Genomic DNA, 25,622 nt, shown 5'->3' with positions numbered 1-25,622 from the left:
ACAGGCACCGTTTGCATTGTTTGCTATATAGAGGGCGCAAGTGGTGCAGTGGGGCTTGAAGACAATTTTGACATATACAACTATACTTCTCTACATCTTCATTGTATTGCCCAGCCTAAACTCTCTTTAAAAAATAACAACCCTTAAATTTTCTAGAAAAAAAATGATGAATGCAGCCAGAGATATTTCCGATCCGAGAGTCGGACAGGAGAATCTTCTAGAAGAGGAATTCATTGCCAATAAACCTGCCGAGGCTGGCTTTCTGTGATGAGATCAATCATCCTACTTCCTTGTCTTGGTTAAAGTCCAAGTAAAGCAGTTTTACAATCCTATCACACTTGAATTAGGGTCTGCAAAAATGCATTTTCTGTAAAGCAATGAAGTTTAAACCTTGGAACCCCTCAATGGATATTACATAGGCTAATAACATTGTGTAATAACCCAGGAAGTTATTTGATCTGATTTCTTCTTTCTTTGCTGACTGCATCATAATTTCTTCCCTAAATTTGGCAACACAATATAGTTTTCAATCACAAATTCTGAACAAACTAAAGTTTTGTAAAGCCCCACTGCACTACTTGTCGCTACTTGCTCCTTCTATATAGAAAGCAATGGCTAAGCGGTGCCTGTTGGTCCCCCATGATCCTCTTTTTCTTATGTTCATTGAGAGCTGAGTTGATGAGATAACCACCTGTCAGTGACCACGCTGGGTGGTCTAATCCCTCCTGGCCAAACTAGTACAGACGGGCTTTAAAGTAAAGTTATACGAATTATATAAAACAAATAGTCATATTGTATTAATGGATAAAATTTGTTGTCATCTACATTGTACATTTAAATAGTGTTGCCAATTTGAATATTCTAATTCTCAGTTAAAAAAGAAAGAAAAAGAAGCTACAATGTAAAGTCAGGCTACCTTGCATGCCTTCAACAAAACATCAAATTCAATGTCAAACTATAACCCACTCCCCATCCTGCACAACTGCTCTAATACAGAGCCAATAAATCGCTAGATTAGCATTATTAATAGATCATTAATCCCAATGTCTAACTCCTTTGAAGGTCAACCATGTCGTGCTGAGACATTCAAGGACATCAGATCTATCATAGTTTAATCTAATTCTTCTTATTATTCAATTCACAATTATTTGGTGTGGTTAGAGGATGCTGCCAACTTGAAGAACAGGAAAGATCGTACCCCATTTTATGAGTTAGCTTTTTCTTATCTATCCTGTTCTGCTTTTACTGTAATTTTCCTCATTTTTTTCCTCTGATTTTTGCCCTCAAAATTGTCACCCAAAAAAATTCTTTACACCTGTTAATGATTTTTGCCTTTCCATAAATCACAAAACACCATCTTTACCATAGGTAAATATCAAGGATCTATTTCTGGTGTAGCTGCTTACAAAGTTATACTGAATAATTTACACATTTGCAAAGAAAGTACCAATTTCTAATTTTCTATGAAGTACTACAATTTGCTGTAAGCTCCAAACTATCATGCAATATTAGACAGGAGTAGGCACATTCATAATCTATCCGAAATGTCAAATAAGGTTACATTTATCTCCAGGCACTTGCACTTTAATTAAAAACACAAATCCAACTTAAGTTCTTACAGGAATTTAGGAAATCTCCTTAACGAGCCAGCCTTATTATCTGCCCCCTGGCACAAACTCCACATTAAAACTGTTGGGATCTGAAATGAGAAATTGATACCGCTTTCTGAGAAATACGACATTCCCCGCCTTCGTCGCGAGAGAGTCTCACGGCCATCGCATCATCGTAGGAGTGCGAGGCAAGCCGAAAGTCTTGGCGACCTCAAGGTTGTCTCCCCCTACCAAGCCCCCTCACAGCTCTGACTAACATCCTTTTCGTTTCCTGACTCTCTCTAATGATACAACCCAGCCATGTCTTGAGTGCGTCTTAAAGGCAGTAGTATTGTTCTCTATTAAAAGCTGCTCTATTCTTCTCAACCTCTGAATAAACAGAACACGACCTAACAAATTCAAATTGCAGACAAATATCAGGTCCTAATTACCATGGACAAACTATCATGTCAGAAATCTTATTGAATTGCTCAACTTTGTGATGAAATGCCAGATATTGGTCATCAAAATAATGTTGGCAAATTGGAATTGATAATAGACATTTAGGCCCAACTTTTAAATATCATTTAAATCAGTGACGATCTAATTGGGGAGTGAAGTCTCTTCTTTTTTCTACTACCAATTCAATATTAAAGCCCTTGTATTGGTTTTCTCATATCTTAAAATTTTGCTTAATTAGGAAATGCTTTATACACACTACCTACACAAACACACATTTTGATGCTTGAAGGCTTGGGTGAGTAATACAAACTCTTAAACTGTGCAATACACACACACAGTACATATATATCACAGGCACATGTACATATGTATGTATAATCTTCTTTTACCTATATAGAACACATCCTCTGATAACAAGTTTGCTGTCCCAAGAGCAAATCATTCAAACAAAAATTCTTGTAATCTAACTCTCCTTCTTCCTAATCTCCTCCTATATCCCCCTCCCCGTCTCCCGCCCCCTCCTCTCCCCCCCCCCCCCCCTCTCTCTCTCTCTCTCTTCCCCTCTCTCTCTTTCTCTCACTCTCTCACACTAACTAATCTAACTCTCCTTCTTCCTGATCTCCTCCTATATCCCCCTCCCGTCTCCCGCCCCCCCCTCTCTCTCTCTCTCTCTCTCTTTCTCTCTTTCTCTCACTCTCTCACACTAACTAATCTAACTCTCCTTCTTCCTAATCTCCTCCTATATCCCCCTCCCGTCTCCCGCCCCCCCCCTCTCTCTCTCTCTCTCTCTCTTTCTCTCTTTATCTCACTCTCTCACACTAACTAATCTAACTCTCCTTCTTCCTGATCTCCTCCTTTATCCCCCTCCCGTCTCCCGCCCCCCTCTCTCTCTCTCTCTCTCTCTTTCTCTCTTTCTCTCACTCTCTCACACTAACTAATCTAACTCTCCTTCCTGATCTCCTCCTTTATCCCCCTCCCGTCTCCGCCCCCCCCCCCCCCTCTCTCTCTCTCTCTCGCTCTCTTCCCCTCTCTCTCTCTTTCTCTCTTTCTCTCACTCTCTCACACTAACTAATCTAACTCTCCTTTTTCCTGATCTCCTCCTTTATCCCCCTCCCGTCTCCCGCCCCCCCCTCTCTCTCTCTCTCTCTCTAGCTCTCTCTTCCTCTCACACTTTCTCCCATTAATCCGAGTCTCTTCCTTCTGTACATACAGACTTGAACAGCTACAGGGCAAGTTGTTGACATTGCTGATCTCTAGTTGTTCTACATCGATATAAAAAGCTTGATAAGGCTCCCTTCCTAAACAGTTCTTTAATATCTGATCAAGAAGATTAGTGGGGCCTACATATACTTACAGAGGGTCATATATCTAAAATGGTATGACAAAAACAACACCATGTTTTCAGGGGCATCTTTGTTTCTCATTGAAACCTCCATTTAGGTAACCTGTATATAAAGAGCGTCGTCCTGATGTCTTTATCCATTAAACGGTCTTTGTATACAGGTTTGATTACATACTATGCCTGTGGTACAACTCTAGATCAACCCTGGATAAAAGGATCCCTTAAAGTGACTCGGTAAAATCGTTGAAGGTCGATGAAAAAAACAGCGTAATTTTATTATGAAATGTTACTTATTCATTGCTCTGTGACGATTTACATTCACCTAAAATGTAATTGAATTGTAATATAGTTGGTAGAATTAAGGAATCGATCAGATCAGTTTTTCCCAATTTTTATTGTTAATAATGGTCTAATTTCTATCATACTTTCAGATTGACTTTAATTGTACATCTCTCATCTGAACAATGTTACTAAGTCCCTCTAACAATGAATGTTAGAACTTTCCAATGGATTCTTGTGCTTGAGAATCAAGGAATTAAGCCATTGCCTACTGGAACGATGTGGTTCCTTCTATTACACCCTAAGGAATTGAGAACATTCAGATTGGACAAACATTAAAAGCACAGGTAAAGCGGTCAGGGACTGAATTTTATGGCAGGATTTACGTCAACCTAGACCAGAAGTTGGACTAGGTCCAAGAGCAGCTGGCCGTAGTTCTCATTGCAGATGCTAAAAAGGAATCTGGGTCCCCTATAGACATCCTCTACTACAGAGTGTCTCATCAAAATGGCAAAATTATAATACATTTCCAAGAACCATCTAGGAAATCTACTTTTTGGAAAACTCTAAATGGATGCTTATTCTTTCAAAATCCAACGTTAGATCGTTTGAGATGACTCACCGAATTAAAGTACAGCAATAGTACATCTTTACTTCACTGTCCATGCTTTCAATGGACTCTAAATCTTTAGATGAGTAATACTGTTTCTGTGCATCGAACAACAACCTCAAAGTAAAGATCAACAATCCATTTTATGGTTCATGTACATTTCTTATGGGCTTAATCCAGGGTTAACAGTATTCAACTGATAACAAATTTACATCACCTTCAAAGGCAAATTCCTTAAACAGGGATACAGCGTTCCAACAACCAAGCTAACAGGAAAAGTATCTGACTAATTTGATGGACAGTCTTCTTTTAAATGCAATGATTTTATGCAATACCCTGTACATGGATTCTGGCCTTCCTACAGGGTAGTTTCAGTCATTCTCTATGAACAAGAGTTATATCAAAGTCTCTACTATTGTTAGCAGCAAAGGGTGTAATTCTCCATGAACAAGTGCAAAGTAAGAAACTGCGCTTTTGTTAACAGCACACTGCAGAATTAATACAATGTCAAAGTGAAGACATTCAAATATTAATCTGTTATAGGTTACTCTTTAAAACGTCTTATGTACCACAATGCTGGCCTAGTGCAGGGATAATTTCATAGAGAGGAATAGTTTCTGTCAAAACCACTGAACAAGTGTAAAGTGTTAATCTTTCTATTTTCATCAGCAACACAGGTGGATTTGTACTGTTTCGGTTTCATCTTCAGATATCCACCATGCCACAAACAATTGAAATGTTCTGCAGGAATGTACTCCTATGGGATGTAGGGTGATACGTATGAAAGTATCCCATGACCTCAATGAGGGCATGAAACAATGCCAGCTCTGGTTTGAAAATCATTGCTACATTAGGATCGCTGAAATCAAGCTGAATCTGTTTTTTCTGTTTTTGCCTTCAAGTACAACTCTGGATGGGGGAGGGGTGGGGGCACAATGGTAAGAGCAAGTGTATGCTTACAGATAAGCAAACAGGGCACACCCATCTAAGGAACTACGTAAGCTAGGACCCATGACGTACCCAAGGGCCCAGTTTCTTCCATCTGGGTACAAAAACAAAACTACACCTCATGTATAAAAAAGAGTGTACATAAAATCTCTATTTCTGGAGAAGCATAGTGCCATGACGTGAAACTGCAAATGTGATCATGGACCACGAAGGCAAGCCACTCATGTTGAGAAAGGAATCTCCTGTACAGCTTACATGTGCATGTACCCTTGCTGTGGTCTCTGCTAACTACTACTTGAGGATAAACCCTTGACCTTATGGCCTTTGGTCAGAGCCCCTTCCAATTAGTCTCCGATTCCTATAAATGACCCTCACTAGAACCTAACTAATTACCTCCACGTACCTTATAAAGAGTTTTCATGAGGCCTGTCTTCATCAGCTCGAGATTGCCAAATATCCCGCTATTTGAACTATACCGATCGCAAATTATCCAGTTAATTTGCGACTTCATCAGCTCGAAAATGAAATTATTGGGATATTTGGCGAGATAATCATCCCAAGATATCTTGGGTTAGATTGCAAAATATGCCACTATTTGTCCGGTGTGTGTCTCCACCAGACCGAAGACTCGCACTATGTGCTACACTGAGCAAAACATCTCGAGCTAATTTCTCAAGCTCAAGTTTCAAGTTTCGAGGTCGAGTCTCGAGCTGATGAAGACGCAATTTGTAACTTCAGGATTATTTCCCAAATCAGAAATAGTGGGCTATTTGGCAATCTCGAGCTGATGACGACAGGCCTATGTAGATCTTTACCTGCGCCTCCAGTCTGTCCTGTTAGCTGATCTTTTAGAATCAGTCAAGACCATTGACATTGGCCTTCCATTCCTATAACTTACCCAACTTCTACCAAACATGTTAATGTACCTCAAGGTTCCTAACAACGCTTTTCCTGTAGAGCTTACCTGTGCCTGGCTATGGTCTCTGAAGATAGCTTATCCATGAGAAGCTGGACTTGGGGGCAGGGCCAGTTCAGTTAGTCTCCTATTCCATCATGTGACCCTAGCTCTAAAGCCTAACCTCGTAACGAACGACATGCACCTTCAAAGAATTCCTGTATATCTTACCTGTGCCTCTAGCCTGGCTGTGGTTTCTGCAGCTAGCTGATCCTTGAGGAGCTGCACCTGGGCCAGGGCCACTTGGGTCTGGGCCTCTTGTTGCTGTAGTTGCTGCTGAAGAAGCTGCCTTTGATGATACAGACTGAGAGAGGGAATGCCAGACTCATCATGGGCCAGGATGGATGTGTTTTGTTGGACAGCCTGCAAACAAAATATTACAAAACATCAGCAATTTATTACCAGATAACTAATCATCTGAAGCAGAATTAGGATTAATAGGCAGTTCTTTTTTTAAGATCAGAGTGACTCATTCATTCACACCAGGGCCATGTAACACAAAGATAAATTAGCAATTGACTGCTATTTTGCAACTGACCAAGATGTAATATCAACTGATCGTATGATCGATCAATCGATTATATAATAAATGGTTAGGCCTTGTGTTACAGGGACCTGATCTAAGTCACAGACTTCTGAAAAAAAAGACATTAGAGATAGAGAGAGATAGAGATATTGGAACACTGAAACATTAATCAGATTTAAACTCAATAGGGATGATTCAAACAAAAAGACAGCTGGATTCCAGCAAAGGCATGGGAAATGCAACCACAAACCTGTCCCTCTTTGCAATAGGTATAGCCTTCGGAGATTCTTTAAAATTACCTTCCTTCCTCCCTTTACTTGAAGCTGATTCATGTAGATGACATCCACGCTCTCCAAGAGTGGCCCACTCACGTCAAACTTTCTTTTGGCTTCTCCTACGTTCCACTTGGATTTAACCCAAGAGTACCTAGCCATTCCATTGAATTTGGAATCCATTTTTGGCTTGACTGGTCTACAGATATCTGTCATGGTGTGGTCTTCAAGGGACCTATCAACAAGTCCTCTGACAATGGGTGCAGAATGTGACGATCCCATTCACATTGTCCAAGGTTCTAGAGGTCTGTTTAAGGTGTGGTCTTCCAAAAAAACCTATCAACAAGTCCTCTGACAATGGATGCAGAATGCTACCAATTTGAAAATGATCCAATTCACATTGTCCAAGGTTGTAGAGATCTGTTAAGGTGTGGTCTTCAAGGGACCTATCAACAAGTCCTCTGACAATGGGTGCAGAATGATACCGATTAGGTGATGATCCAATTCACATTGCCCAAGGTTGTAGAGATCTGTGTGGTCTTCGAGAAACTCATCAACAAGTCCTATGACAATGGGTGCAGAATGATACCGATTAGGTGATGATCCAATTCACATTGCCCAAGGTTGTAGAGATCTGTGTGGTCTTCAAGAAACCTATCAACAAGTCCTCTCACAATGAGTGCAGAATGCTACCAATTCAATGATGATCCAATTCACATTGGCCTAGTATGTAGAGACTTGTGAAGGTGTCGTCTTATCAAAAGGACCCAGTCAACGTGTCCACAATACTACCCTTTTCTATTATGATGAGGGTCTATTTCAAAAGAAAGTGTACAAAGTACCTCCCTTCCTAGGTCATCCATCCACACTGCTGCAATATGATACATTAGACTATATGGGCGCAAGGTATATTAATATGGACCTTGTGGCAGATTAGCCATGTGCTAAACAAGTTATCCAATAAAGTCTACTACTACTACTACTACAGCTATATACTGAAATTATGCCACTTGGATAAAATGATGCACTTTCGCAGTATGAATCCCCTCCTCGGGTGTCTATACCCTCCTATCGGTACCTGAATGAGAACTGGTAGGTGTTGGCATCTCCAGAGGCAAGGGAGACTGGTTCATTTTAAGAACCAACTGTTAGAAGCTTTCATTACGGCGCCATTGCTCCTAGCATTGATCTCTCCTGATTCTCCAGGGTAAAAATTCTTAAAATCCAAGGACCCTCGAGGACCAAGTCCCCCTTCAGAAAATAGAGCACGTTCTCAGACAAGATCACAAGTCATCGGCAAACCAGGCAACATAGTCGTGACACATGGTGCTGACTCATAACAAGACGACAGTCCCATGTTCAAGCCGTCTCAAGAAATTAATCACCATCTTGGTATATCCTCAGCCCAGTTCTATTAACCCTTTGTATTCTGAGATGTGAATGCCTAGACAGCCATATTTGGAGTGTATCCTCCATAGACATTGTATGCGACAAAGTTCGCTCGCTGTTAGATGTTCCATACATTGACAAAAGCAGAGAGTTAACTTCTCTTAATTCTAAGGAAGTAGAAGATACCAAGTTCACTTTGGAGTATATTGTCTTTGGATAGTAGGAAAGGAAGTAGAAAATAATATCTTGGGGTAAGCATTTACGTGTAAGATCTCTGTGGCTTGGGAATGTAAAAAGGAAGTACACATAAGTATTTTAAGTGTGAGCATGCATTTAGGATTGAGCGACTTGAGCTAACCTAGCTAGTCCATGTGTACCAATGGACTACTTAATTTAACATTGCATCAATCAAGAGAAAGAAAGGCATAAAAACTTGTGTAAGTAATAATACTTATAGCTCTCCTGACTGTTTTAGGCCTTCTAAAACGTCTACAAGTTACAAGGGGAATATCAGAGTTTGGTCTGCTGTCTTAAGAATCTGAGAACCCTAGAGAAGAGCTCCACATCCCCATCAGAAATGAGCTCCGACAAGTTCACAACTCATCAGCAAACCAACCGGCCTGTTAGTGACACATGGTGTTGACTCACAGAATACCATGATTTCCATGTTAAGGGTCTCTGGGAAAATTGTTCATGATCTAATAACGATGTCTGGGAGAGTTCAAAGGGCAACTAATGGACTTCTGATTGGTTTCTATTTGACTCATAATCAAAAAGGCAGAGAGGGGGCAAGGAGAGGGGCATTTAGTCTGATTTAAGCTTTAGTAGGGCCATCAGCTTGACGTAATATAGTCATCAGATATACTGAAAGTCTTAGTTGTAATCTGTAATGTGGGACAAAATAACTTGGACTCGCCTTGCTAAAATAGCCCATGGTTTGAAATAGCCAACCAAACGAACATCCAACTTCACACCTCGGCAAAGTGTAAGAGATGCTATACTTGTACAACATAAAGATTGACTACTTTTGTACAACATAAAGATTGAATACTTTCTTACTTCTCGTGAGCGGATAGACGAGTTCGTCTTGACCTTCTGGGAATGGATGGACGAGTTGAGGTGTGACCTCTTCTTGCTCGACGACCTTCCTTCTAACGTTGTTGGTTCTACCGAGACACCGTCCGTCTCATCTCGCTGCTCCCGCATCCTCTGTGAACCGTTTGAGTGAATCTCGTTGCCTCCATCGATTCCTCTTCCTGCAAAGTGCAAAAAAAAATCAAGAGGATTTAATGCAATATGTGGTTGGATATAAATGTGCAAATCAATGGTTTGGCCATTTTGAGAACAAGTGGTTTAAGTGTCACTGAGCACTTAATTGGGCCTTAAGGAGTTAAGTCTATGTTTCACTAGCCAGTGAGTTCAATGGGGTTTTGGGTGGAAATAAATCTTTGTGTTTCCTGGAGGGCCCACATTTTTCTGAACATTTTGATATCAAATACTTATTTTGGCAAAATATGGAGTTACGTCATTGTGTCACTGAACCCTCAATGTACATAACCACCAGGAACCTGTTTCATAAAACTTGTTATCAATACCAAATGCTAAGAATTCTATGACCAATTAGCTCTCAGCTAATTAAATGCCACAATTTCAGTAGCTTATAGCATTATCAAACTTGTTATTGATAAGTATAATGAAATGGGGCCCAGAATACAATGTATGAAAATATAGAATATCAGTTTATTATTAGGCCAACTGGTTTAATGACAAATAAATAGAAAGAATACAATGTACATAAAGCATGTTTGTTGCACAGGAGGTTTTTTGGAATTGTGTTATGCAAATGGTGAGGTTTGTTGAGGAATATGATTCATTATGCATTTTACTTCCAGGGCTCTTTTAAAGCTTCAGAGGTAAAAATGTAAACCATTGCACTCTAAACTTTTGACCCCAGTTCTTTTAGAATTCAGTATTTTCAATCAGTACCCCGCAAATGAAAGATGTCAACAAATTATATTGGTAAATCCTCATTGAACCTTTTAAAGGGAATATGAATGTTTTATTGAGACCCTTTACAGATGCTTCTATAAATTGGGGGAACACATTCTTGTAAAACATCATAATATCAATCACATGCCAAATCAAATTCTACTTTATGTTTTATAATTCAAATAAAATTGTATCTTCATCAATAAAGCTTGATTTCCATGGACATATAGTTAAAACAACACAGCAAACCACTCACGATCAAACCAAAGACCCATAAGTACAATGTAAGAATGTGTGTGCATAACTCAACTTTTTTTTTAATGCCGGCAATGTGAACACTCTTCATGACTCACTTTTTAAAGTAAAGGGAGTGAACTCTTTGCCCCGTTGCTTTTTTAATGTTTAGAGTACCATAGCCAGAAAGAAAAACAAACCATTAAAGACCTAAACTCCCACATACAATCCAAACAAAAGAAACTTATTGGGGCGTGGAAATGAAAAATACATCTCTTTTGTCCCTCAAAAGTGATATCATTAAGCGCTGGAGTCAACTTTGAAAGAAGAAAAAAGTATATATGTGCTAATTAGTGGACCTTGAAATGAGCTGCTCCATTTGTGAGTAGTGAGAAAATAAGCTGAAGCTGAAAACTTTGCAGATTCCAAAACCAGAGAGGAAAGAAGAATAGCTTTGGTCTCTACCTTCTCTCATCATAATCAAATCTTTTTTAGTATGTGAAATGTTAATGAGCCAAAAACTTCACCTATTATTGGTAAAATCTATTAATTCCAAAGTTGTTGTTTTTGTGTGCAAACTTTTTTCACATACCTGGATTGAAAACAAAATATCTATAATCAGAGTATCCTGGAGAAGTAAAAATTTGTCGGACAAAAGTATGACAAAAGTTAATATTTCTACATTCTCAGCAAATATACATGAAAATATCAATTTAAGTTCATAATATCTACAAGCGCAAATGTGCTATATAAATTGATCTCGTTATTATCATATGAGCAACATTTATTCTCGTCATTATTGTAATTACATGCATATGAAATAAATACACATGTTTCAAAAGTTTCATAAATTTTAGAAAGTTACTCATACGTATTTGTATCTTTATTTTTGTAAATTGTCTCATTATCCAGAAATAAAACTCACTAAAATCTAACTCGCCTTACATGATGCAAAGTATGTCATGAATAGTATTGTGATTAATCTAGTTTATCTCATATTACAGTTGTTAAGTTTCCAAAACTACTAAACAAACATATTTGCCAATTGTCAAAGGAAACATTCAACAATAAATATGCCTGTTTGTTAATCTGTTTGTTTATATTTCCATCACAACAAATGCATAGTACAATTTCAGATAAATTAAGGATTAAATCTACGGCAGATGGTCCATATTCAAGCTGTATTTTAAATATTCAATTTTGTGATCACAATTGATATTTTACTTTTCTTTTTTCTTCTTCTTTAAACAAACAAAATTGAAAAAGTTCATAAGAATTCAGAGCATGTTAAGTTCTACTTGGCCACTACATAAAGGTACACTTCACCATATTGTTATTAGCACTCCTGGTCACTGGATTCCAAGCTCGCACACAAGTGTGCACCGTCTCCACTAACTTGTGAGCATTATGAGTTTTGTTTTAAATCTTCATGGATATCTATATTATAATAATTAGTATATTATTTATGTAATACTATTATTACTTCTTCTACTATCAATACTACTACCATACTACTACTACTACTATTCAAAATATTATGAACATTATCATCATTAATATATATAAATTACTACTTCTAATACTTCTACTACTTTTAATACTTCTACTACTTCTACTACTTCTACTATTTATACTACTTCTACTACTTCTACTACTTCTACTACTCCACTACTTCTACTTCTTCTACTACTTCTACTACTCCACTACTTCTACTACTTCTAGTACTCCTCCTATTTCTAATACTATCATCATTATCATAAAAAATGAATCTCGCAATCCTACCTTCTCTTGTATCTAAGATTTCATCTCCAACCTTGTCGCTCTCTCCGTCAGCTTGACCGTCCGCTGCAGCCTGGGCATGTTGAAGACTCAGCTTATGACAGACCTCAAAAGCTTGACCGATACTCCGGACAATCCGCATTGCATGGCTCTGGAGGGATGATAGGAGGAGGGAGAGAATAGTGAAAAATGTGCATGAAGAAACAATGTTTAAATTTGTCCATACAGGAGATTTCTATGACAATAATGGTGATGATGGTGATGATGGTGGTGGTGGTGGTAGTGGTTTTGGTGGTGGTGATGGTAATTATAATGATAATGATGACACTGACAATGATAACAGGGAGGATATGGAGGAGGAAGATGATAATCACTGGATAATGGGATTCATAGTGGGAAAAATTACTTTTTCCATATACATTTTTTTTTTAAAGAAAAAAACACAAAAAATGGCATATATGTCTCGGTCTCAAATTGGACACGTCCAGTATTCCATGCACCATCACGTATCACCTTCCCCTAATAGACAACGGAACTCTCTTGGATGTTTTCTATCCAGTTAATTTGAGGATGTGTGAGAGGCCACCACACATCGTTGAAAAGGTCATGCTCCTCCAATTATTAGACAAATTAATCAAGAATAAGACTTCAACGTAAAGGAAATTACTGCTAATAGATGGGGCTGTGAAAGCCTACTGTCCTGAAATAGCTTGTCTCTTTATGAATTAAGGCATGACCCCAAAAAGCTGAACTCGTCTTCTGGGCCGGCATTACTCAAGAAATAGAATGGTCCTAATATTCACCATAATAATGATAACAACTGAGTTCTTACATAGTACACATGTCTTGGACTTAACTATGGCAGGCCATTCATGCCACTGTTTCCTCTTGCCATTTACTGGCATTGGTCTCTCAAGAGACGTACAAATCATGGTCACAAATTCTCCAGAATATACATTTTTTGATAATTCATTATTGAAGGAAAAAATACTTATCTATAGATCATAATGGTGAGAGCAAAAAGTGGCATGAGCGTATAGTTAAGTCCAACTTAAAGTCAATCTTAGTCTTTGTGAAACACCCCCCAGGAGTGTCTTACATGACAGACATGCGTGCTATGGTACTCCAATGTCATTACCAAAGCTTTAGTCTAACTGCTATTATCAAGTACTCAAGCATTTCAAGGAAGTTGTTTCTGCCAGGTACCCATTTACTTCACCTGGGTCAAAAGTGGCCAATGTAGATAAATGCATTGCCCGAGTACCTTGGTGTTGAATGAAGATTTGAACCTTCAACTTCCTGACTGAGAGCCAAGAGAATGAACCACCATACCATGACAATCTCATACTGTCTCTCATTCAGAGCAAGAAGGGCCATAAGTCTTTATTTTAATACATTAGTCAATGTCCTTCTTGTTCCCAAAAAACGATACCCCCTGAAAGACACTATGAACATGACAGACAAAGAAAGCGGACAAAATATACAGTTCCTCAGGCAGACAAAGGAACATCCCTTCACTGCTATTATGTAAAAAGGTGAATATGCATGTGACACCTGTTCTACACATTTTTACATAATAGCAGTGAAGGGATGTTCCTTTGTCTACCTGAGGAACTGTATATTTTGTCCGCTTTCTTTGTCAGTCATGTTCATAGTGAGAGGACATCAGCTGATATATCTTATCTGTCGTGATATACCATTTTAGAATGTAAAATCTTCAGGAGTGAACCATTTGTCAAGAAACCTTGGCTCCTCCTCCTAAGAATCTATAGGGCTATCATTTCTGCCAGTTACCCACTAACTTCACCTGGGTTAAGAGTGGTAAATGTACATTAATGCCTATCCAGAGGACATTGGTTGCAGACTAGACTAGGCTCTGCACCCTAAACCCCTTGATTGAGAGCCAAGAGAACGGACCACTATACCATGACATGCTCATACCGTCTCTCATTCACAGCCAGAAGGGCCATAAGTCTGTATCTTAATACATTAGGTTAATGCCCTTCTGGCTCCAAACAGACAGTATCAGCTGACACATCTTATCTGTCATGGTGCACCATACCTTATCTTGAAATGTCTTAAAGCCTATCTGCACTAATTTGGCCAGGAGTGATTAGACCTCCCTGCATGGTAACTGACAGGTGGTTATCTCATCAAATCAGCTATCAATTAACATAAGAAAAAGGGGATCATGGGGGACCAACAGGTACTGCTTAGGCATTGTTTGCTGTATAGAGGGCACAAGTAGCTACAAGTAGTGCAGTGGGGCTTTAAGACATAATCTCCAAGAATGAATCAATATACCTTGACCCTTGTCCTATGGATGACGATGACTAGAGCTTTGATCCCTTAGCTCAGGGATTAAGAGAGATTATCAACAACTTTAAAATGGTTCTGGACTAGATCTGGTCTGATATTATTCATGGTTAAGCATTGTCCTTACTGTGCATAAAGTACTAGTCCAGAGTATGGCCAGTTCTACTATTTCGCAATTGCTACCCTAGCTACCTGCTGCAAGCCATAAGATTGCCTGAGCTACGTATACGTACGCCAAGTTTCCTGGGCATACAAATATGTTGGTGGAGATTCTTAAGATTAAAAGGCCAGATGCTTGACTACTGAAGGGGATTGGACCAGAGAATTGTGACTGACCAAAATAGCAAAGTATTGCATCAAGCATATTTAGATAAACAGAGTTGTGTGTTTCTTCTTTTTTCTTCCAATTAATGGATGGTTTTATGAATCATGAAGTTTGATCATCTATGAACAATGGGTGGTAATTAAATGACTTTTTTATCTTATGGATTGAATATGGACCTAGTTTGTTCAAAATCTACAGTATACAGCTAATCCCAACTAAGCCATAAAAACAATCCACTAGTTTAAAGTTTTTTTTTTTCTGTACTTTATAATCTATGAATTTAATGAAAGCAGTAATGAAACGTGATACCATTAATTTTAGCAGAAAAGATTGTAATTTGACCTAATCTCCTTCCTATAGCCCTTAAAGCTTTTTTTTTTTAAGCGCACAGATTAAACATGGATGTTGTTATAGATCTATTAATCCCTAATCAGTACTATATATGAAAAGGTCCTTTGCTATCTATTAACCTATCTACATGTAGCTGGATATAGAAAAGGCAATATAATAAGAGTATATAGCCTTAGAGTACAGGGTTGGATCCAGAAGTTTCTAAAAAATGGGGAGGGGGGGGGGGTCTCAATTTAGAAAATACTCAGTAAAGTAAATACAAGTTAAACAACAATAACAACAAGATATATTTTCCCTAGTATCTTTCTTCTTCTTAAAGTGGGCACATATTTGGTGTTGTGTCCTTAATGTATGCTACTTATGGGGTGGGGAGGTGGGGGGGGGGGGGTCATGGACTGGTTGTGCCCCCTTAATCCTCCAGTAGGAAAACATGATATCATCACTGCATTTGATCAGATACTTGACGGACCTCAACAAAATGATTTCCCTCTATTATCGCTACTTCCACTAAGTACCCCTTTATCACATACCCCTGCTTAAAGGTTTTCAACGCCACAAATCGGTCAGATTAGTCAGATCTTGATCGCCACGAGGTATACTAGCGCAAGCCCAAAGAAAGACAGAAAGTAGGACAGGAAATAGTCATTATGTTTTTCTGGGTGACTGTTATGATTGCACGATAATTTTCTACTGCAGTAATATCTTAGGGGCTCTGGGATATTGTGAATCGGGGAGGCGAACATTTGTGAATGAACCTACCCTTCCAGTGTGCAAAATATGTGCGATTATCATTAAGATATAGTAATTGCAGTTTGTACGGCTTCTTGTAGCACCCTGACAATGCAGTGTTTTTATATTACGGTAATCTGTTTCTTAAAGGAACCGGGTGATCCCTACAAGCCTATGATTTTTTTGATTTTATTTTATTTCTGCATTTTTCCAAATATAATATAACTGAATAATGAGGACAGATGAACGTGAGGTATAATACAACATACCGTATTTGCCGGCGTAAAGGCCGCAGTATTTTTAAAAGAGAAAATATCAAAAAGTCGGGGTGCGGCCTTTACGGCGAAAAGGTAAAAAAAAAAAAAAAACGTAAGTCAAAACCAGCACAAATTTGCACATATGGGACTACGAACGGTACAATAACTATACCACTATGGTACAGGACATTTCCACACATCTTACTGACAATTTTATCTTGCATTGTTGACATGAAGACAAAATAACTTCCTAAAACAATATTTGCCAATATATCTTGATCTAAGTTCATGCCAATGCATTGCAAAAAAAAAGGAAGGGACCGTTTAACGGAGCTGCCGCGAAGCATCCATCCGAAGTCGCCATTTTGTTTTCCATTTCCTGCAATTTCGCATTACACCGTATACATTGTGGTAGGGGTATATCGGACACCAAATCTGCCTGCGATCACTTTTTTAGCTTAACTTCCGGTAGATTATAAGAATATTGATGAATTTGGTATCAGTTTGTAAAAAAAAAATTGTGTTTTACAAGAAAATTATGATTATTTTGTTTTGTCCGTTTGTTTGTTTTTCCTTTTTTTTCCCCCCTCTTTGAAATGTCAAAGTTGGGGTGCGGCCTATGCGGTTCTGCGGCCTTATCACAGGCAAATACGGTATACAAACAATAATTTCTTAATGTCAAAATATTTTTTTTACATAATATATGGACTTATATTAATGAAACTTAATATTTCCATAACATATTATCATAAATTAAAAATATTATCCAAACTATCTGTTAAGAAAATGTACGAGACCGCAATCATAAGCAATGCTCGACAAGGATGACGGCCTCAAAAATAAAATTTGATGATTTGGTAGTTAACTGGTTAAAATAAAATAAAATAAAATTGTGACATTTCAAAAGCTGCCAGTTTGAGATACAAAGGAATATTCCAGAGATCTCCAATTAATATGCACTACTTATGTCAGAGTATATTTAGGAGTCATATGATAGGTTAACTATTACTTAATTTTTTGAATGAATAATGGAGACGGGGGGGGGGGGGGGGGGGTAATTAAAAGACTCAATATGGATGTGAACAGTGAGTCTTTTATTTTTCCTGTTAACCTTTGAAGATTCATATTGCCATTATTTCTAACATGTATATTGCAAGTACATGTACAAGGAGCTGAAGTTATTTATATTTTTTAAAGCCTCTAACAATGTCAGTTATATACCTGAAAATGTATCTTACTTTATCACATCAATTTTCACACCTTCATGGAAGTTTAAGGTCATGCTAATAGATTGAATAGATCAATAAAAGATTACTTAAAATAACTTTATCAACCCTCTATACACCTCATATTAACCTACCCTCCTTCCCAAACCCGAAAATAAAACTAAATGATAGCTGCTGCCAAAGTATACAGTTGCCAAAAAAATGTTTAAAAATATCTAAATACTGGGCTAGAATTGAAAGTACAAGTTTTCTCCTTAGCAGAAATTTTCATTTGATATGACTAATTGCACAGGGGAACTGCATCGTGCCAAACTTTAGATTTTCCAGTCCATGGTCAGAAATGCATATACTAGCTGCATTCACACTGCAAGCTAAAACCATTGCTTTTTCTCACATTCAGGGGGGTGTTTCACAAAACTTGTCATCAGTGACAAATGACAGTCTTTGTTATAAGCTACGGAAATCCTTGCTTCTGATTGGTTATCAGCAGATTTGTCACTGATATTTGTCATTTGTCATTAAAAAAAGGCTTTGTGAAACGGGTCCCAGGTGTTTTGTCGGAAGTCGCTAAGCAACTATCCACAAAATCAACAAAAAAAATTCTGGAGTGTGGTTTTTTGACACGCTGGCAGAAAGTTCACAGGATTGTGCAGTGTAAATGCTCATTTTCAAAACACCACTGAATTGTTCCTTTTTTGGTCATATGATCGACTCTCCTCGTTTCTGAGCTAACACATTTAGGGCAGCATATGTACACAAATCACCCCCAAAACCCAGAATTATCAAACATCAATTGTTTTCATGGGGTATTTTACTAGTGTAAATGGCATTCAAACAAACAAAACAATGTTTTTCTGAATTTTTTTTTTTTTTGGTCTGTGTAAATGGGCTTACTGAAAGTAATATAACGGTAGAACATCAATTTTACCTCAACTGAGACTTGTTTGACCTCATTTTGATAAAGGAAAATCATGCTAGTTTCAATTCTATTTCATATGTAATAATGTTAGTATGATTTTTGCATAGTATTTATTTTCAATTCAAAATTGAATGAAAATGAAATTTCTCACTTTTATTTCTTATGATTTAAAATGGATCATTCCTACCCTGGCACCATCCCAGGATTACGAACTCTTCACAACCTTGTACAGAGTGACTAACCAATCTGCAGAATGAGCCGAGCCTACATTAACAGGGAGTACCAGACGTGATCGAGCGCCGTTAAATACGTCCTCCTCCTCCCCCTTTCTCTTAAAGGGCAACACTTGTAATTAGCTCGTTTGAAGGAAAGCGGAAAAAATAAGAGAAACAGAAAAGCGAAAGTTTGAAATGAATTGAACCGATGATGAGAAAGTTATGCCTGTTTGAAATATGAGATCACGACAGTGTCAGTGGATTGTGACAGATAACTCTCCCGTTTGTTGTGTACAAAATTATCAATTATTTATGTTTTTTCTCCTAAGTGCCTAAACCCTTGGAGGACTAGCCACTCAAAAAATATTTTGAAATTTTGAGAGTGTATTTCAGAGATCCTCTAAAAAGAAAAGACCATCCCGAGTCATAAGTATCTTTTAATTGAAATTTTATTCATTTCGTGTATTGGAACCCATGGAACACAGTTGTCCCCAACTATGTCACGGAGATCTCACCGATTCAGCCCATTTGAGGAGCCCATACCTTTGATAGTGATTGCAACTTTCAAAAAGTCACAACTTTCCCATTTTTCGTCCAATTTCAGCCAACTTTCACCAGTACGCTTTCTGATTGTTCTGCTTTCTTCTAGAGTAGTTTGCTATCAAGTTTGGATTTTCCTTTAAAGCCCCACTGCACTAGTTTAGCCAGGAGGGATTAGACCTCCCTGTATGACCACTGGTAGGTAGTTATCTCATCAAATAAGCTCCCAATAAACATGGAACCATGGGGGACCAATGGTCACCGATTAGGCATTGTTTGCTATATAGAGGGCGCCTGTGCTGTAAGTAGTGCAGTGGGGCTTTAATGTATCATGTCTCGACCCCATACCACATAGCACATTCACATGATGATAAGCGAAAAAACTGGGATCGGCTGGAAGGTGAAACACGTCCCTCTGATTCCCCCTTCCTCGTTACTAACTAAACTTTCGCACGTTTGACAGTTCAGGAGGTGGTGTTGCCATGGAAACAAACTAATGTGAGAAAACGGAGGCCTGTTCCCATTAGAACCCTCTGATGACAAAGTCACGCTGATGAGACCAATGACAATAAACTAACATGTAACTTACATTACCCCAATGGCCAAAAAGTTGTTTGGAGGTCATATTAAAATGGTAGAAAGTTTCATGGGAGAGGTTTTGGAGGAAAGAGTTTTTCTACAAGTCTCAGTATTTTTCTGACTTTTTCTCCCTTTAATATGCAGATCATGGAGCCAATCTCAAACACTGAGAACTACAGCAAAACATTTTCTTAATTTTTGTAGGTTATCACTGAGTTTAGGGTCAGTCTGGGGGCATGACGGGGTCGATTAAACCCTAATAGCATTAGTATGGTTAGTGAGGGGGGGGGGGGGTTGTCCTGTACCTATATCCTTTGCCATATCATACATGGAACCTTAGGCCTGTCTGCATCAGCTCGAGTTTGCAAAATAACCCGCTATTTTCAGACTCGAGATATTATCCTGAAGCTCGAAAAATCTTCACCAGACAGATACGCCCATCACAAACTAGCTCGGACAGGCGCAAATTAGCCACTATCTAGGAAACAAGACCAAGATTTCTCAGGATATTTTCTTGACCAAATATCTCGCTAATTGCAACTGCGGGCTGATGTAGACAAAAATTAGCAGGATAATTTGCAATCGGGATAGTTAAAATAGTGGGTTATTTGGCAAACTTGAGCTGATGAAGACAGGCCTCTTGAGATTGAAGACTGAGACGTATCTAGAAGAGGTCAATTTAGGGAAGATTACAGGAAATATGGTCAATTGGGTCGATCTATCTGTTATCCCTTAAAACTTGCAGGCCTACAGATGAAATTACCACAGCTTTGGGGACAATCCTCATCAGAATTTAAAATTTGATTCTCCTCATGGAATTTCAATCAACTATTCCTGCTCTATTTCTATAGAGATAAATAGCAAAGTGATGATTCTTTTTTTTTTCTTCTTCATTTTTTTAAATATTTTTTTTATACAGTCACACCTGACTATAGTGTCTGTATTAGGATCACCTGTCTATAGTGGTCCCTGCAATGTCTCCCTCTAAGCGGAAATCTGTGTTGTACAACCTGTCTAGAAAGGCCACCTGTCTACAGTGGCCAATTTTAATGTTTTCCTTGGGTGGCCTTAGTAGCCAGGTTAGACTGTATGACGTGTCCTGTAGAACTTTGTGTCATCTAAAATGCTTTAAAGTTCAATTAATGTCTGCATCAAAACCATTATCTGTCTATTCTCATTAGCCTTGTGTACGCAGAAAGCAGGTCAAAAATATTGGAGGCTCAAAAAGGTTGCTGGAATTAGACGAAAATAAGTCCAGTATTTTTGGATGTAATTCTCATCCATCCAATTAATTTGTCTGTCATGTTTAAGGTCATATTAATAATCCAAGGGGTCTGAAGGGAATTTATCAATATTGTTGATAAACTTTTCACTGAAGAGTATGGGCAATTAAACATTAGCACTTTACGAGCCAATTTCTTTCGGATTCAGTTATTTGTGACTCTCTCTCTTCCTCTCTCCTCTCCTCTCCTCTCCTCTCCTCTCCTCTCCTCTCCTCTCCTCTCCTCTCCTCTCCTCTCCTCTCCTCTCCTCTCCTCTCCTCTCCTCTCCTCTCCTCTCCTCTCCTCTCCTCTCCTCTCCTCTCCTCTCCTCTCCTCTCCTCTCCTCTCCTCTCCTCTCCTCTCCTCTCCTCTCCTCTCCTCTCCTCTCCTCTCCTCTCCTCTCCTCTCCTCTCCTCTCCTCTCCTCTCCTCTCCTCTCCTCTCCTCTCCTCTCCTCTCCTCTCCTCTCCTCTCCTCTCCTCTCCTCTCCTCTCCTCTCCTCTCCTCTCCTCTCCTCTCCTCTCCTCTCCTCTCCTCTCCTCTCCCCTTCCCTCCCTCCTCCCCCCCCTCCCCTCCCCTCCCCTCCCCTCCCCTCCCCTCCCCTCCCCTCCCCTCCCCTCCCCTCCCCCCCCCCCCTCCCCTCCCCTCCCCTCCCCTCCCCTCCCCTCCCCTCTCTATGTGAACAGACCACCTCATTGCCCCATCTGAGTCATTAGTTAAACAACTCATGTTCATATCAAACGTGCATACATTGTTCTTTACAATTGCAGTCACAATGACTCAGAGGTATAGAGCGGGGGCTCATAGCCAGGAGGTTCCCGGTTCAAAACCAAGGCCAAGGCGATGTGCTAGTGCCCTGATTTGGTAAGGCATTAATCCTTATAACCTTTCAGAAGGCTTAAAGCCATAGGTCCCCTGGTTGCTTACTTCCAAGCATAAACATGCTTTTGAAGCAGTCCGGTAAAACAAAACTACAAACCGACACACGTTGAGCAGCGGCGCGTGTGAACAGGCCACCATCCAGAGTCATTAGGTTAACAACACTTGTTCATGTCAAACGAACATACATTGTTCTTCATGTTCGCACTGGGGGCTAGCTAGCCTAGCTAGATGTGTTGACTCATATCCTGAACACCTCAATGCCAATGTCAGGTCCCCCGTGATGTTGATTGTTCTATTAAATACTGCACGTCCTGCCCCCCCCCCCCCGAAGAGACTGTGTTCATAAGAGAATTTCAGCCACTTCACACTTATAAAGCCCCACTGCACTAGTTTGGCTGGGAGGGATTAGACCTCCCTGCATGGTCACTGACAGGTGGTTATCTCATCAAATAAGCTCTCAATTAACATCAGAAAAAGAGGATCATGGGGGCCCGATGGTCACCAATTAGGTATTGTTTGATCGACAGCCGATGTTGTCTTGGGCTTAGTATTGAAAAACGTTAAAAAATATTAATTTCAAAACAATGTTGTGTTTACTGGTTTGTATTTTTCCCCCAGTTATAAATTTACCAGTAGATGTCTTTAAAATTACGTATTTCAGACTCCTGAAGAGTGTATTACGTAAACACTGATTGGCCAAAATCAGGATTCTATTTAGCAAACAATGCTCAATTGGTGCCTGTTGGTCCCCCATGATCCCTTTTTTCTTATATTAATTGAGAGCTGATTTGATGAGATAACCACCTGTCAGTGACCTTGCAGGGAGGTCTAATCCCCTGGCCAAGCTAGTGCAGACGAAATATTAAAGCAACCGAAATCCTAAAAACGTTTACAAGAAATTAAAAGCTGTATCATGAATGAGTTTGATATCAACAATTTGATCAGTGTTGCATCGCATGTTATTAATTCTGGATTTACAAAATCCTATCAACAGTGAACACACCCTGGTTGCCATGGCAAAACAGGAGTTCTTGAAAGAAAACAGTGGGCTTGTCTCGGGCAACCAAGGAATAATTTGTTTCAAATAAAAGCTCTGACTCATTCCTTGAGGGACGGTGATGGTTGCAGGAGTACCCTACCAAAACACAGATCCTTTCTTTGTAAAGTAAATCAAATTTAACGCATACATCAGGCACGTTACAAAGTTTCAATCACAGCTTTCTGAATACTTTTGCCTTCTGACATGAGAAAATATTCACATTTGGAAAAAAGAGATTATTTAAAAACAGAAAGGTTTTCCCAATAAACTACATATATTTTGTATAAAGCCATACACATAACATACCAAATTTCTATCAATTAAACTTACTTTCCACTTGCAAAATTCACCATTCATTCCAAAATTTAAAACATTTCAATTTTGAGAAAGGCGGAGAAACAGGGGTAATCAGGAAATCTAATGATGGACAGGGATTGGTGCCATGTCAGGGGCTTGAATCCCCGACCTCTGCATCCCCATTCAAGCGATTTAACCACTCAACTACAAAATCTCCACAACAGTTCTAAATAATGCGAGGTCTGATTTTCCTCATCTTAATACAAACTGACATCTCTAAAGTAAAGACTGATCATGGCTCCGACAAGGGGTAAGGAAATCTGATGATGGATGAGGGTTGGTGCCGTGCCAGGGCTTGAATCCCAGACCTCTGCATCCCCATTCAAGCAAATCAACCACTCTACTACAAAATCTCCACAAATAGGTCTAAATGATGCGACGCCTGATTTTCCTCATCTTAACACGGCATCGCCAGGGGCTTGAATCCCCGACCTCTGTATCTCCATTTAAGCGATTAAACCACTCATCTACAAAATCTCCACAAAAAGGTCTAAAGGATGCGAGGTCTGATTTTCCTCATCTTAACACAAACTGACATCTCTCAAGTAAAGACTGATCACGGCTCCGGCGAGGGGTAAGGAAATCTGATGATGGATGGAGGACGGGGTTAGAGAGGAGGACGAGTAGGCTGCAATCTGAGATTCATCCTGTTTCTCTCAAAATATTTTATCATAATCAGGAGTTAATACACAGAGGTTGCATGAACCTAGTTTCGGGCAGACACTCTCAGTGAATCTGACTGCATAATTATTACAAGAATATTTACTTTCACTGTACTCTACAAAACAGCACCTGTTGATCATGTAGTAACATGTACTGCATAGATATTTCAAATGGAGGGAAACCGTATTATATTTTCAGAGTGTAATAATAATAATCATATAAACAAATAACATTAGATTCTTTTATGGCATTCATATTAACCATGCCGCTCAAGGCTCTCCAATATACTCTGGCACTAGCTAAGCGACAGCTTTTAGTGCCTTCAACATTCAAGAAGTTCCTTGCTACCAGTACCATTAGGGTACCTATTTAACACCTGGGTGGAGAGAGGCAAATATCGAGTAATGTCTTGCCAAAGGACACAAGTGCCATGCCTGGGTTTGAACTCACGACCTTCGCATCTTCAGTCACGTGTTCAAACCACTCGACTATGACAAGCAGAGAGACATAGGAACAGAGTGACTGACCTTATGGCGGCACAAAATCACAGGAAAATTGCTCAATTTCATCTACTATCGACAAAATAAAATCTAAAGACTCAAAATGGTGAAAACGCTCTTCATGATAGAGATGCAAAGTGGGGAAGAGGAAGCAGGATATTTGAAATTCATGACAATCTCACTTTTTGAGACTAGCTATTTAAAGGATGGGCAAATATGACCATCACAATCGGCAGGATGCGAGAAAGGACAAGCCACGAGGAAGGGACATACAAGAATAGCAAAACGTGACAAACGGCCGATGATGGGAGAAAGAGACAAGTTCATTGGCATCCAGTTTGGGAAGAGACATGTATTTCATTCCACTATTATAGACTCGGCTCATTTTTTTCTCCAACCGCAATTTATATATATTTTACGACAAAAATCATAAAAATATACAAAAACATATAACAAAAAGTGTACTCTTGTTATGTCGCACATTTTAACAAATCAAAATTATTCTCTGAATTATAGGAATTTTTTGTGAAAAAAGGGTTCCTGTTGTAATGGCAAACACAAGATCATGCTTCAGCATCTAATGTAGTTCTAAAACAATTTGTATTTCTTCTCTCTCTCTCTCTCTTACTCTCCCCTCTCTCTTTCTCTCTCTCTCTCTCTCTCTCTCTCTCTCTCTCTCTCTCTCCATGTCTATCTCTCAGTGTTCCTTTTAATTATCTCCTACTCTCTTTCTACCTCTCTATTTAACTTTCTCCCTCTCCCTCTCTCTCTCTCTCCCTTTCTCCCTCTCTCATTTCTCTATCTCTCTCTCTCTCAGTGTTCATTTTGGTTATGTCCTTCTCTCTTTCTATCTTTCTCTTAACTTTCTCCCTCTCTACCTACTGTCTCTCCTCATTTTCCCTTTTTCAATTTGCCTCATTCTATTTGTAAATCTCTTTCTCCCAATAAACCTCATTCTCTGCAACTGCAATGTGCAAGAGGTAATACTCTGCCCCAAAATATCTCCAATCCGTCTTTGCTGACGAGCATCAAGGATGAAAGTATAACGAAATGACGTCAAACTGTCCAGGGCATTTCACTTTTCATTAG

The 25,622-nt window shown here is 39.1% G+C and overlaps 1 protein-coding gene across 1 annotated transcript in view; it reads right to left on the bottom strand.

The window, feature by feature from the left end:
- Positions 1 to 25,622, bottom strand: part of LOC105443366 (carboxyl-terminal PDZ ligand of neuronal nitric oxide synthase protein-like) — a 38,748-nt gene that overhangs the window by 5,820 nt on the left and 7,306 nt on the right. Inside the window, exons 2-5 of the mRNA XM_030997375.1 lie at positions 12,378 to 12,525; positions 11,188 to 11,223; positions 9,432 to 9,628; positions 6,357 to 6,548 (exon numbers count right to left, since the gene is read on the bottom strand). Coding sequence (XP_030853235.1) covers positions 6,357 to 6,548; positions 9,432 to 9,628; positions 11,188 to 11,223; positions 12,378 to 12,516 — 564 coding nt within the window. The 5' untranslated portion in view covers positions 12,517 to 12,525. The remainder of the gene's footprint in view (positions 1 to 6,356; positions 6,549 to 9,431; positions 9,629 to 11,187; positions 11,224 to 12,377; positions 12,526 to 25,622) is intronic.

The sequence above is a fragment of the Strongylocentrotus purpuratus genome, unplaced genomic scaffold (genome assembly GCF_000002235.5).
Source record: "Strongylocentrotus purpuratus isolate Spur 01 unplaced genomic scaffold, Spur_5.0 spur5_scaffold_4, whole genome shotgun sequence".
Lineage (NCBI taxonomy): Eukaryota > Metazoa > Echinodermata > Echinoidea > Camarodonta > Strongylocentrotidae > Strongylocentrotus > Strongylocentrotus purpuratus.
This window is presented reverse-complemented; position numbering and strand designations above follow the sequence as displayed.